The following is a 14,640-nucleotide window of genomic DNA, read 5'->3' as shown; positions in this document are numbered from 1 at the left end:
CATTAGTGCGTCAATTCATGATTGAAATATATTTATTTGCGTCCTGGTTCTCAGTCAGAGTGTAACCAGGTCGATCCCAAGCCCGGGCGGGAGTTCGCGATACCAAGGCCCCTTTTTGTTTCTTCTGTAACCTTTTAAGGGGAAAAAACTTCCAAATCTTTCGATGTCTGTATCTCAGATGTGTTGCAGTTAAAGACAAAACAAATACTGCTGTTTTTGATATATATATATTTTTACTTATCTTTACACGAGTACAACTCAAGTGTTCATTAAGAAAGTAAGAAAGCAAACTTTGACCCTGTAAATGAAACTATTAGCAGCAGTTGGACACAGAAACACACCTGAAACATCAGAGGAATAAATATGAGTTACAGTAATGAATGAGATGTTCTGCGTGTGTCACCTCGCATGATTCATGACCCACTTTTTCTCAGATTAAACAAAACCCTCTTTTATTGACACACGCATTAAAACAATATAGAAATATTTGAGTTGGTGCTTCTGCTTGCACTTTTGAATTGTGCAATTAACCCATATTATCACTGTCTTACATGCAGCACAGTTTCTTGTGTTTTTGTGCAGCTGCAGGATTAAATAAACATCACATAGCAGTGACATGAGATCTTTTACCATTATGACAATGTCATCATGACAAGCAGTAAATATGATGCCTAAATGTTATGTAACCACTATATACATACATTGTTGTCTCTTTAAAGGTGCAGTAAAACCTGTGGAAGATCAGCAGCACAGCAGGTAGAGAAAATGCTTATCCCTGGTCCAGGTGAGGTGGAGGTGTTACTGCCGGCAGTAGAATAAAGGTGACAAGTCTGCACATGTTCCTTCATGGTGTCGCATGTTTGTATAGCCTGTGTGCCAGCTACAGGTAACTAGAAGAAGAGTCAGATTTTACTGGAAGTTTTCAAAAGGTGGTCTTGAGCAATAGTTCTTTGGGCTTTCTGAAGGTCTTTCAAAGTTTTTGTTTGGACTTTGGCTGCTTTTTCACTCATTTTCAGTCCAGTCCTTGTACCTGATCATTTTCAGGGGAATAATTTCGGTTTGTTTGTTTTTGTTAAGGGACTTAACACTTGACCTATGAATAATTCCTATTGTATGTGTCTACACATAACAGACAACTTTGCAAAGAACCCATTTGAAATTGTGTGTTTAGGCACTTTCTTTCTAGCAGATATAAAAAAGTATTTTTGCACCAACAAGGTGATTCCCAAACAGCCAAAAACTGAAAAATCCCAACATGGTGTGCAGCCGGTCCTTACAGCATTTGAGGAAGCTGGACAAGTGCAGGATAAAAGAAGATGTAGTAGTTTCTAAAAACTATATATATCTACAGCATCTGCAGATATATATATGAGCAGGAACAGTACATGAACAGTATGTGAAAGTCATCTTCTTAAGACATAGGAAAGAAAATTCAGGTTTGATACAGAACTTGAGAGATGCATCTGAACCTTCAGTTGAGCCGTCTGCTGTTCACTGAACGCTCATCACAAATGGTCTCGGTGGAAGGACGGCGGTCACGGAGCCATTTGTAAGGAAGGGAAAAGAGGAGAAAAGGCGGAGGTATGCTGAACTACACAAGAACTGGACTGAATGATGTGGACAGCATGACAATGATCCAACACACTCCCAATGCAGTAAAAACAACATGGATAACATACAATAGGAAACTATCAATCATGGATCGGCCTCTGCAGAGCTCGAGCCTCAACTTTACTGAAGCGTCTTGACACAAAAGGCAGAAACATCCAAAGAAGAGCTTTGAATGTCCTTCAAGAAGCCTGGGAACTACTCCTGAAGATTACTCAAAGATATATAAAGAAACAAGTGTTAGCTCAAGACTTTTGCACAACACTGTAAACCGGTGTATTTCTGTGGAACTGGTTGCCATCACAGAATTAGCTAGCACCAAACTTCTAGCTTTATTCCATTTTATAATTTATCTTTCAGTATTATCAACACTCTCACTTTATTATATACGATTTTTAGGATTATTAAAAGGAAAAATGACGTGTGTTGCTATTCTTTAAAAATAATCTGCACTGGTTATGAATCTGACTGATCGCCACCTAAAAGTCAGCTCCTTGTGAGGCGCTGCAGCACTTCAGTCGTGACCACTCGTTCTTGTGCCTCTTTGATTTCACTACACACCACGCACGCTCATCATTTTTGCAGCACCGAGCAGGTTTTGAGCTGTGACTGTTCCCATCCCAGGCTGACACTGTTCACTCTGAGGTGTACTGTAATGTCCTGAGATTTCTGAGGGAATTCAAGTTGAAGGGTCACCATTTTGACACAGAGGAGATTTATGGAAGAGCAAGAGGACTTCCTAAGGAGGCTGCCTTGAAGGGGAGATTAACCACTTTAAATCGGGTATGGTTTTTATTTACTTGTACGCAGGAGTAGAAATGAATGATTGCACTTCTTAATTATACCCTTTGTCAAACCAACGAGTTTCTAAGATCTAATTTGGTTATATTGAGAACCTGTAAGTCTGGAAGATTTCTGTGAGTGTGGCTGTGTGGTATCGCTCAATAATGAGGATCACAGTCCTCCAGCAGACTGTCAGTCATGTAGCTGATCTTCAGCAGGTTTTGGTAGTACTCCTTCTCCACAGCAGTGTTAACAGTCCAGCCCACCACCTCCACTCCTCGCTCTGCCCAATACTGAACATAGTCCCTGATTGAAAGGAAAGAGAACAAACTCAATTGTGCAATTCTCACGCAGCAAAAATATTTCAAAAATCGAGAGGTGGCTCGAGACTTTTGCACAGTACTTTTAAACACTAAATATGAAGTTAATCATTTATGAGTAACAGATGAATCAAAACCACCTTCCTGTTGGTCACCGTTGGTCTGCAACAACACAGTCTACGGCAAAATAAACTACCTGTCAACTCTCAATTACCGTGAGATGAAGTCTTTCTGCACAAGAATGGCAGAGATCCCACAAAGTTTCCACAGTACGCGATGGTGGGCCCAGTCCAACAAGACGTCCAGAACACCGGTCCACAACTGGCTCCACGTCGACAGAGAACGAGGCGTGCCGTCTCCAAAACGGCTCAGTCTCCAGGGCCGGTGGGTGAGAGCTGTGATCACGTGGGGGTCAGTCTGACGCATCTGCGGACCAGAAGAGGACAAAGGTCAACACAGTGCAGGTTTTAGTAGTTAGTAGAGCCTTTTATTTCGTTTAAACAAAAACAGTGGATTGAATTCAATCTGTACCGGTGGTGAGCAAGAAAGTCTTGGGTGATAAATCTCAGCAGGGCCCATCACTGCCACACAAAATGACATCACTGCCTCCATAAAACAGAGGCTGATTACGAGAAGCTGAAATCACTCACAGAATTCCTCCTCCTAAACATTATCCTAAACCGTTATGATTGGAGTTGTTTTTGACTGATTTTCATGATTAGTGTAATTCAGGAGTTTTTGAATTACCTTGTAGATGACTTTGGGTTCAAAGGAGGAAACGACGCTGGAGTTGTAAAGCACCGGGAACTTCTTAAACATGTTATGAAGCACTGATACAGCCTGTAAAGCAGGGGAATGAACAACACAAGTACTATAACTGTGCGGTAACGTCAGTCTCTTTCTTTTTTTATTACAATCATTGCATTAGTTCAGCTAGCGTGTAGTTTTTCTCTTTTCTTCGAGAGCCTTGTATGTATGTTGAGTAATGTATCCATAAGCCTGTTAGGTTAGCGCTTAGTGTATGTAGTACCATATCAGGTTGACCTTTGACATCAAAGAAGATGGTCAGCTGGTGCCTGATGCATTCCTCCACAGCTTCCTGCAGAGTTGGAACCTTCTCTACATTAAATCTGTCCCTGCAAATTAAAAGAAACCATTGGAAAACTGACATAACTCCCTGTTCTTACTGGTTACTGGTCTATGAACTACATCTGTGTAAAGCTGGTGGTCAGAAGTTTGCATCAACTCATTTATGCTTACAATGAGCATAAATGTCTCATTGTAAGCATAAATATATGATTTCTTTGAGCTGTTCTTTTTCCAGGATGATTTCACATTACACATCTTTAATGACTTTGAAAGCAAGAAGTGGGTGCACAAGTTTGAATTTATTTTGGATTTTCTCTAATCCACACACGGTCAAAAGTATAGATACACACCCACTAATATTTGGTTAAATGCTCGCAGTAAGTTGCACCTCAAACAGATGCCTTTGGTAGCCATAAACAAGTTTCTTGCTTCTAACTCAAACTGGATATTTGACCACTCCTCTTGACTGAATTGACAATCTACAAGTATAACTGGCAGCAAAAGAGCCCCAGAGCTTGATGCTACCACCACCATGCCTGAAATTTGGTATAGTGTTCTCAGGTTTGCAACCACAAGATATTTGACTCATCCGTGTGGAAAGACGCGAGAATAAAGGTGTCATTTTTGGAGCATGATGAGTGTATGTAAGGTTTTTGACCACAACTGTGTACATTCTATTAGTTTTATTCTACGTCTATGAAAAGAGATGCACTATTAAATCATTTTGTTGAAAAATACACATATAGACAAAAATAAGGAGGAAAAAAAGACAAAAAGAGAACCAAAGTTTCTGCATTTCTAAAACTGTGAACTTTTGGTGAAACACACTTCTAAGACTCCACATTGAGCAGCTTATTGTTCACAAACACTTTCCCCTTTTTAATTAGCCTAAACACGCTTGAATCACTGATCAATAGGCAGCCTACTTCATCCTGTGGTGAGCAGCAGCATTGAGTCTCCTGAGCTGAACAAACTGAAGTTTGCTGATTGGTCCAGACCCATTGGTGGTTCGGTCCACGGTCTCATCGTGCATCAGGACTGGGACTCCGTCGGCTGTGAAACTCAGGTCCAGTTCCACTCCGGTGGCCCCGTTCCTACTAGCCTAGAGCAGATGTAATGGGACAGACTGATACAGTGTGAACCAATGTATGATTATATACATGGATGGATGAATTCTGCTGTCCAGAAGACAGATAAGATTTTATCTTTGCTTCATACTCATAAAAAGCTGAAAACCAGCCTGTTGAAATAAAAGAAGCATTTCATCCAGAGGTTTAGGCATCTGGATAGATGCTAGGAAGAGAAGGCATTGTGAGATGGAGAGCAGATCTTCATCATAAAGATGGCATCAGATTATAAACGGCACAGGAGCAGAATCAGGTGCAAGATGAGTCTGACCTACTTCCACTTATTTCTAACCCCCCCCCCAAAAGCAGGTGAAAAACACCAAGAAAACCTGCTTTTACTGCAAAAGTAACAGCGACAGCATGTCTCAGCAATGGCTTTTAACCCAAGGGGCTGTTATTCCAGATAACACCATAATTAAATGTCCCTGCACCTGTCATTTGCTGCAGGTAGATAAGAGACAAGAGGCCTGTGGTTATAAATCAGAGCACTACAGCTCTCACCTCTCTGATCGCTGCCAAGGTGTTCTCCGGAGCGTCGTGGCTTCCTCCGCGGTGCGCCACCACCGGGACGCCGCCGCCTGAGGAGAGAGCGCCGGGCCGCAGGACTCGAGCGGCCCGGTCCGCCGGCACCGGAGGGAAGCGGAACATCACCATGAAGATGTAGAGAAACGCGGTGAGGAGGGTGGCCCAAGTGGCGCTTCTAGTTACCAGTACAACCAGCAGAAACACCACTGAGAAATACACCACCTCATCTCCGATCTGCAGCATGGTGAAAGAACACAGGACGGGATGTTTGTGTCACGGCCGGCTGGGTGGATGCAAAAGTCGCTGTTTAGACACGGCATGGATGGAGCTCTGCTATCAGTACGCGGGTGGCTACATGTTGGAGGCAGATCTCAAATAGATGAGCGAGAATCAGCAGATTGTGAAAAGGATGGATACAGGAGCGCTGCTCTTATCAGTGTGGTGCTGCAGAAATCTATAATGTCCTATTTAAAGAATCAGATTTCATGAAATATAACCTGGATTTAAACATCCAATCAAGTCGGTTTGGACAAATATAAGAAAAGCTTGTGCTTTTATTTTGAAGGCAAAAATCACATGACCAGCTCCTCTGACCGGTTTAGTACAAACAGGATATGCACAAACAACCAAACATACACCATTTTGAAAACATTTTTCTTAAAATCAAACATTAGAGCCAAAGGAGTGCAGCCGAGGAATGAATGCAGAACACAGCAAATTAAGGAGACTGTACACGAATAAAAAGAAATTATTAAAAAATCTTTTCTTTTTTTTTTTTTAAAGAAAATTTAGTCATAAAACTCATAGTACTTTAGAACAATGGTGAGGTAATGAACAGGTCTTGGAAATGTTTTCTACTCTTGCTAAAAAACAAACAAAAACAATTAAATAGACTTCAAAGAACAGAAAGTGAACACTTTTTTCACAGTTAAGGCACAAACATCTGTCCGTTTCTCCGTGTGCAGCGTCACTCCGTGCAGCTTGCTGTGGACTCTGTGGGCAGTGAGCTGATGTGCTGGAGCAGCTGATCGCAGTAGACAGGACTTCGCTGTTTGTCCCGGACAGCCTCCACCTCCTCCTTCAGAAGTGCAGGGTGCACCGAGCTGCCTTTCTTCAGGATTTCTGCGCACACACACACACACACACACACACACACACACACACACACACACACAGAGAGAGAAAGATAGCACACATTAAAGTCAGCGTTCTGGATTTGAGCTGAACATCAAATACTTAAAAATTTGGGCCCAAAAATAAACATCTCCCATGATCTTCAATTCCACTCTACACTAAATAACAACAGCGAGCTGATGCTGTCACTCAGTGAGGGGTGACAGTTTTAACAAGCTCAAAGCCACTTATAATATTTGCACCATCATCATACTTAACAACTGGCACACTGTACTTCTCTTAAAGTGCTGCCTCATATTTATCTGTGAACATAAAAATAACTCAGTTTAAAGTTTTAACTACTGGCTGGATGTGTTTTTAAAAGCACTCTGGCTCATCAAGATGCTGCACATCTCACACAAATTGCAGCTAAGGTTTCCTTCCAGCATTTTTCCTGCCAGTAAGAAATTCTGACATTCCCACCCCAAAACGTTTTAGCCAGACCCAAAGCAAAATCTCTTTCCCCCATTCAACTTATAATAAGCTATTTTTAAAAAACCTTTTATGCTTAGGCAGTTTACAAAATCATAATGCACATTTTTGTTCAGTAAATAGTCATAAAAAAGAAAGAAATGCACAGATTTCTGTCAAACAAGGTAACAGATTGATGATGTGCAGGTTTTTTTTTCCGTTTTGTTTTTGCACTTCAAGTTTTTGCAGTAAAGAGTTGACAAGAAAGAGTCGGAGAAGATACTTAGCAACGGACTGCAGGTTGGATTCGAACCCTGGATGCTGTACAGCCATAGGGATTTTCAACCAGTGAGCTAAACTAGCACGCACTGATGCGCAGTTTTAATCTGAAAATTTTCATGGTCTTCCAGATCTCGTTTTCCATAGTCCCCTTAATTTAACAACAACAACAACAACAATAATAATAATAATAATAATAATATTTTAGCTAATAAAGGTGGGCGAGGCACTGTTTTTATAGCTTTACAGCCTTTCCTTATTTTATAGGCAAGCAAAGGCTGTAAGTTGACCTTTGAGCTCCAGGTGGATGCCGTCTGTAGAACAACCTAACCACGCATGCACTTTAACTACAAGCTCTGTGGTTTCCACGTCAACAGCACTTTTATGAGTTTTATTGAATTTGTTCTCATGTTCTCTTTTATCAGCTGGAACGCTCACTAAACCTAACCCCCCCCCCCCAAAAAAAAAACAGCAACAGTGTAGCAAAATTGCAGGTGTGACCCTGAATCATCTTCATAACCTGTACAAGGTAAGGACAGGCCCAGCCTATCCTGGATGACTCTAGCCACCCTTTCTCAGAGAAGTTTGCCATTAGTCTTGTGAATAGCACGCTATTTATTGCATTTTGCTTGTTGATTGTGTGTTTTTTGCTGACTGTAAATCAAATGACCCTTTTGGAGATAATACAGACCTCCATGACAGCTTTTTTGAACATTCTTATTCGCTTAAAGGACTGAGCACACCAGCAGGTGGCAGCGATCAACTATATTATAGACGCCAAGTGTGCAGATCCTTAAAGAAAAAAAAAAAAATCCACCAGGAGGCGATAAGTCACTGTTAAAATCCTCTCCTCCATTGCTCCCACACGCTGTGCTGATTTTCCAGGTATATTGAATTACTTCTATTGCTGTCCCAGTGGGTAAACACTCCACAAACAACAATGCAAAAGCGCTGTTTCAGTGGTGACAGAATATCACTCTGGATGAGTTATTGCATGTAAGCTAATCATTTGATACCCACCTTTGTTCTTCAAGGGGATTGAGGGGATTCTTAGCTTTTGTGTGTCCTGTACTCAGTTGGGATGGATGTGGTGGGGAGAGGCGGGACTTTGAATTAAAAGAGAACAATGATGGCTTGTGAGAAGCAAGTTACGCCCGTGCCAGCAGTGACAGAAGGAGGGATGGGAGTGTTGTCCATCATTCTGTCAGGACATGCTGCAGACATCAAGACAATTCGCAGATATGCGTTTGAAATACAAGAAGCGTAAGAATGGGATCAGCTATTAAAGGAAGAAGTAGAGAGAGATAGAGGGAAAAACAGAGGGTGGGAAAAAGAAAGCTTCAAACAGAGCCATGCATGAGAGGGAGGAATGCTTCCACCAGGATATGGGCTGGTTATGGGTGCTGTCAGATATAGATCACTCAGCGAGACGCGAGGTCGTGTATTCCACAAAGAGTCTCTGAGCACAGTTTGAAGAGCCCGACTCACAACCATATACTTAAACTGCTTGAGGCACATCTGCTGAAAAGAATACGTTCTAATGCTCTTGTGTCATTTATTTCAGCACTTCTAAAACACTTTGGAGCCTCTTGGAAATTTGAGAAATTTCCAAAAACTGTAACATCATTTAGGTACCATTCAAACCATTGGTATTCCAAACCCTTTCAGCCTAAATGCTTCAGACACACGTGACACAATTTTACACAATTGTATCAGAAAATAAATCTGGATTGAAAAGATAACATGGGTGAAGGTGGAATATGTTTATTTTGTTTGTGTAAATGTCCCTCATTTTTTCCATTTATAACAGCAATGTGCAAAAGTCCTGCGCCACCCCTCATTTCTTCAAATTTTGCTTCCAAGGAGCCAGTGTTGTGTCTATAAATAACACACAATTTTAAATTGTATCTTAAGGGAATTTTTTTACTGGCAGCCTGCTGCAAAACAGATAATTTGTTACCATTTCTTTAGTTGAATACATGAAAAATACCAACGATAATGCAGTTTGCCAAAAAGCATTTTTGCATCAACAAGGTGTTTTTACAAAGCGCTATTAGCCTAAAACTCCCTAGATTTTGGCACTGGTGTGCATTGTGTCCTTAATAAATTTGAGGAAACTGGACAAGTGGGGGACAAAAGAAGATGTAATAAGTCTTAAAAAATATCCAGCACAGACCTGACACAGGACCTGAGTGGTGCCTCTGGACCTTTGGGTGAACCATCGGAAAAACTGGAATTATGCGTTTGTACAATCGGATTTTGACCCATCATGTATAGAAAACGTGATTGGCTACAGCTTCCTTTTTCAGCATGAAAATGATCCCTAATACTGTGCCAATGTGGTAAATGAATACTTGAATTGAAAAAAACAAAACAAAACCCACACAATGAAACAAAACTATCACTGTACTTTTTGGCATCAACGATGGATGACCCCAGTGTGAGAGTCACTGGTTTCAGCTGAAATAACTAAACTAGATATTTAAACTTTTAAATATCAATTAAAAGAAAAATCTATTGTCTGTCACAGTATGTTGACCTAAAATCAGCCAATAATGTTAAAGAGGGCTGATGCTTTTTTTATACATTGAAAAGACCAGCAGTTGTTTATAAATTTCATTCAAACAGTCTTTTTTGGTAGTTGTGAGTGCTGCATCAGAGTCTCATGGCCAAGGAAAATGTAGGAACACTTCACCCAGTGTGACTCATCTATCACACAGAGATCTAAGACACGGAGTAAAGACTTAACAGGCTTTGGCTATGCAGGTACTAACTGCTAGCAAAATAAACCCAACAGTGATGTGGGACTTTTCATGGGATTTGTTGCCATTGTGTGAGATACGCAACTGTTTCGTGTCCTGGATAAGTTGAGACAGTAACCACATCCTCAATTATTCATTTCATGATTAAACTGAAACAAACAGAATCAAGGCCATGGACATCTTTCTCTCAGTTTTAAAGAAAGTGAGCAAGATCCAGGCCAGCGCTCTTCCTAATGCTCCACCTCCACAAGTGCGGCTAAACGAACGTCCTAGCCTTGCCAAGAGGAATCCCATTATTTTTTCCACCCACCAAGGAGATCCTTAAAAAAATAAATACAACACAGAAACTGCTCTCAATAAAAAAAAGAAAAGAAAAAACACTGAATGTGGGTGTGCATATAGTAAGTCTCCATCACAGAAACAAACAGTGTCTTTGTAAAGTCCTCTTAAGTGTGAGGCTTCATGGTATTGAGGCTTCGGCGGCATTGGGCGAGTATGAAAATGCTTCTTTTTTAAACCCAGAGAGAGAGAAAGAAAGAGGTGTCCCCTAGCGAGGCCTCCCTCTCGCTCATCACTGGCAAAGGCATCAGCACTCACCTGCGTCCTGTCAGAAGCAATGACAGCTAACATCCATATGAGAGTGGGAGGGAGTGCAAGTCCAGAGGAGCAGAGGCTTGGTTAGACAGTTCAGGAGGGAAAAAAATGTGCTCAGACTTTCCACTGATACGTAAATAAAACACAGCCGTGAAGCCACCGTGGACAACAGAGGGCACGAGGAGGAGGAAGAGAGAATGACAGATAAAAGATGAAGGGATTAAGTGGGATGTGAGGGCAGATGTGAAAAGGTGGCGAGGGGCAGAGTGGTCTGAATGTGGTTTTCATTTCGTGGGAGCGTTGAGAAGAGAGATCCTGAGCAGAGAGGCAAACCACACACACAAACACGCACACACTCCTGTGCGTGTAGGAGGGAGTTAATATACAGACATTAAAGCTCACATATTTAACCTGTGAAATGAACATCTTAGGTGGGGAGGTCTTTATCTGCAACCCCTGAAGCCCAAGAAAAGCCCAGCTCTTAATGGTCTTAAAATACTTTGACAGGGGAAATTGCACATGCTGCTTCTGGTGATAAACTGTGTGGAAAAGAGGGATAATGGTAAGCTTTGGGAAAAGGGAGCAGAGGGTACACTGGCCGACTGCCAGTAGCACAGTCTAACGTTTGATAGAAGACACCCCAAATTCCTCTCATCCCTGTCTGAGTGTTTTGGACACAGGGGGCTGATCTGCAGAGCGTCACACCTAAACTCTGCTTTCACCACTGCCTCACACTCACCATCATATTTCTCAGATAATCAAGATCGTAAGATCCGTCGCACATCATCTGAAACCAAACAGCGCACACGCAACTTGAGAACGGTGCGCTTAATGTATCCCAATGAATACAGTAACAGTCTTGCACTATTCTCACAGCATCAGGGACTGTTGATGTCAAGAAAAAAAACAAGCTGTACGAGAGTTTGTCATTGTACGTCAAGAGTTATGGTTTGGATTAAGAGTGCAGACCCAGAAGGAGCTACAGCACATTTCGTTAGCAGTAAAACGTCAAATTTAAATATTTTTTATTTGTTTTAAAAAGCAGGTTGAGGGCATGTTTGCGTCCTGCTATCAACACTCTGTCCTCGTCTCTAAACCCCACCCAGTCTTACCGAGCACTTGGTCCTGCACTGAACTGTCAGGGTCATCCAGGTGCAGGAGCAGCTGCTGAAAGAGAAGCTGCAGATGAGCACCGCAGAGCACAGGGTTGTAGTCTTTGGTCAGGCTGGAAAACCACAGCCCCACAGCCTGCAGGGCCACACCGCGCACCTCCTCGCTGCTATCATCCAGACGCTTCAGAAGCTCTGTGGTAATAAATAAATAAATAAATAAATAAATAAATAAATAAATAAATGTTTTTGACTACATCAGGTTTATAATGAAAAATGTCAGGTACTGACAGGTACTAGAAAGAAAGAACATATTTCACCCATACTGGCTTCTTCCAGGCTCTTTACCTTACAATTTAAAACACCTTAAGGCAACAGTTTTGGTGCGATATAAATAAAAATGACTTGAATCGAGCCTGAACTGCATTCACACAAAATGACAGTGCACACTGTGACTTACCCGGGTAAATCTTATTGAGAGCCTCGTGGTGCAAACTGGTTCCTGTGAGTCTGAGTATGGAACACAGACAGCGACAAGCCAACAGTCGGCTCATCTGAGAGTCCTCCTCCAGGGCCGACAACACCAGGGGATGCATCCTCTCCTCCAGACTGATCAGCTGCGTACAGAACAGGCAGGGGGTCAAACTACATCGTTTCTAAAATGCAAGCCAACCAAGAAAGAAATTCTATCTCTACATAAGATGTCAAAGCCATTTTCATTTAGGGGTCAGTCAGCACCACATGAGGTTTTATTTGCTTAAATTGCGAAACATCAACCTGAAGTATAGCATTTACAGGTTTGGATGAGTTCACAATCACGTTGAGCTCGAGTCCAGCAGGAACTGATGTTTTAATCACACCGGCAGAGAAACAGACTGATGAACAAGGTGAGGCTCCAAGAAGTGATGGCTAAAACCTCTGTCGCCCAGTCTGTTTGCTATCGAAACCATGCAGGCGAAACAATAAAAAAAAAGTTAAAAAAAAAAAAGAGAGCAAGGAAGGGGGGGGGGGGTCAAAAAGAGGAGGAAAACTTGGCAGAGAAGTGATCCGGCATTACATCAGTGACAATCTGACGGTGCCAAGTGCAACTGGAGCTGCTAATTGTTTTCACAGGGAGCAGAGAGGAAACAATGTCCTTTTAAACGAGTCGCTGTCGAGTCGCCTGTGGAAAACACACATGACTTTCTGTTCTCGCATCGAACTGGATGTGTTGTTCAACTCAAACCCAAAATTTCTCTTTTCGAGGCTTTCCGCTCCTGCAATCATGGACACGTACGCCTACGTTCACACCGCCCCACCCCAGATATTTGCAGCTAAAGATGTCTGAAAAGACCAGGTGCTTGAGCTAGTTTAAAATGGTCACTCTGTGCACGCGAGGGCAAGTACTGCCAGATGTGCGGGTGCTTGTGCGAGCGCACATACTGTAAACTCGGCACATGCTCCGGCAGGCAGGTGCAAGGGCATGTTCCGGTGACAGTTCCTACATATAACAAGGGCCCAGAACAGTGGAAGCATTGTTCCTCTGGGACAAAGGTATGCGAACCCGATTGCCCCCGCGTACACCTGCTACCTGCCGTGGCCAACTCTTTCAGCCAAGGAGAGAAAGATGGCGGACAATATATTTTCCTAAAAGGCCGAGTGGGACCGTCTATTTTGATGTGAAATGGACAAAACAGAGAATCTGAAGTAAATGTCAAGCCCTGATGGATTACAGGAATGCACTACCACATCTTTTCCTTTACAGAGTCAATAAAAAGAAATTTCCTGCAGATTGGAGATCAAAAGTGCTGGAGGGAGCTCACATCCGGTATGTGCCTCCAGTGCTTATGAGTCACTCTGCACAGGTGGAAACAGAAAAAACTGTGCGCATCATACTATACATGTGATGGATTTGCTGATGTCCTTCAGTAAATACCTGTCCAGGTGTGATGGCACCTCCATGCAGCACTGCCAGCAGACAGCTGAGGGCAGAGGTGCGGACGGCAGCGGCGATGCGGCCTGCGTGCCACACCAGGTTAGGAAGCAGGATGTCACTCAGAAACCTCTCTGAATCATCATGGAAACACCTGGGATGACGCACAGGAAGGGGGGAAAAAGACACGATAAGTCAGCAGGAGTACAGAGAAAACATCTGCTTTAAGTACAATACAGCAATCGGCCAGCACCGAAACATTTCTGATGATGTGCAAATGTAACATGACATGCAGCATTACAGCTATACCATCAATATCATGGACAGTCCTACACTCGCTGTCGTAACGCAGAAGGGGGAGGAAGGCAGCAGTGGAGAAAAAGCCTGACGCAATGACTAGAACATCTGGGTATCCTCCTTTCACTTCTCTCTGCCTCTGGCATCCATACCACAGTCTGCAATGCCCTTAACTGCAAACCAGCACTGGCCACTAGTTCTTCAGCTTATGCCACTAACCTGTCATATGCCACATGCGTTAAAGTGTTGCAACGATTCCCTGCCAGTAGAGGGGGACTGTGTGTCGCAAATACAGCAAGAATTGTGCAGCTGGATGGGCTCAGTCACCTTAACAGCTCATCACGAGTGATGCCAGAGGATGGAAAGACATATTCCCACATTACAAGGATGATGTCAAGTGGTTAGGGAAGCAAGATTTTGTGTTGTACTTACACATCCGTATGCATGCACACCCGTGCACGCAAGTGCTAGGTAATTTTGACTGTATACCTAATGGCTTTATATGTCCTTGAGCAATCTCTCAGAGGTACAGTGGGGCAAAAAAGTATTTAATCAGAATCAGAATACTTTATTGATCCCTGGGGGAAATTATTTTTTGTTACAGTGCTCCATTTTAAACCAACATTAAGACAAGACAGACAATACGCTAAC

The 14,640-nt window shown here is 42.5% G+C and overlaps 2 protein-coding genes across 2 annotated transcripts in view; both read right to left on the bottom strand.

Annotated features, from left to right (window-relative positions):
• Window positions 1–2,549: 2,549 nt before the first annotated feature.
• LOC146633708 (glycerophosphodiester phosphodiesterase 1-like) lies at window positions 2,550–5,695 on the bottom strand. Its single transcript, XM_085352438.1, has 6 exons — window positions 5,429–5,695; window positions 4,727–4,902; window positions 3,742–3,847; window positions 3,459–3,551; window positions 2,926–3,137; window positions 2,550–2,697 (listed from the first exon to the last, which is right to left on the bottom strand). The coding sequence occupies exons 1-6, from the start codon at window positions 5,693–5,695 to the stop codon at window positions 2,550–2,552; spliced, it is 1,002 nt and encodes a 333-aa protein (XP_085208564.1).
• A 724-nt stretch (window positions 5,696–6,419) lies between these two features.
• Window positions 6,420–14,640, bottom strand: part of dnaaf5 (dynein axonemal assembly factor 5) — a 31,679-nt gene continuing 23,458 nt past the window's right edge. The window contains exons 10-13 of the mRNA XM_085352437.1: window positions 13,696–13,846; window positions 12,241–12,397; window positions 11,784–11,975; window positions 6,420–6,574 (exon numbers count right to left, since the gene is read on the bottom strand). Of these exons, the coding sequence (XP_085208563.1) occupies window positions 6,420–6,574; window positions 11,784–11,975; window positions 12,241–12,397; window positions 13,696–13,846 (655 nt within the window). The remainder of the gene's footprint in view (window positions 6,575–11,783; window positions 11,976–12,240; window positions 12,398–13,695; window positions 13,847–14,640) is intronic.

The sequence above is a fragment of the Diplotaxodon limnothrissa genome, linkage group LG4 (genome assembly GCF_057381915.1).
Source record: "Diplotaxodon limnothrissa isolate DT_005_m linkage group LG4, D_limnothrissa_male_GT1.1, whole genome shotgun sequence".
Classification (NCBI taxonomy): domain Eukaryota; kingdom Metazoa; phylum Chordata; class Actinopteri; order Cichliformes; family Cichlidae; genus Diplotaxodon; species Diplotaxodon limnothrissa.
The sequence above is the reverse complement of the archived record's forward strand: the minus strand, read 5'-3'. Positions and strand labels throughout refer to the sequence as shown.

Bases quoted from the DNA above. Each gene is read 5' to 3' on its own strand.
- LOC146633708 (XM_085352438.1), bottom strand. From the start codon at position 5,695: ATGCTGCAGATCGGAGATGAGGTGGTGTATTTCTCAGTGGTGTTTCTG. The intron at 3,848-4,726 runs GTAGGCTGCCTA...TTTAATTTGCAG, and splicing joins GCTGCTCACCACAGGATGAA to GGACAGATTTAATGTAGAGA. The intron at 3,552-3,741 runs GTACTACATACA...CCTGCTTTACAG, and splicing joins TCAAAGGTCAACCTGATATG to GCTGTATCAGTGCTTCATAA.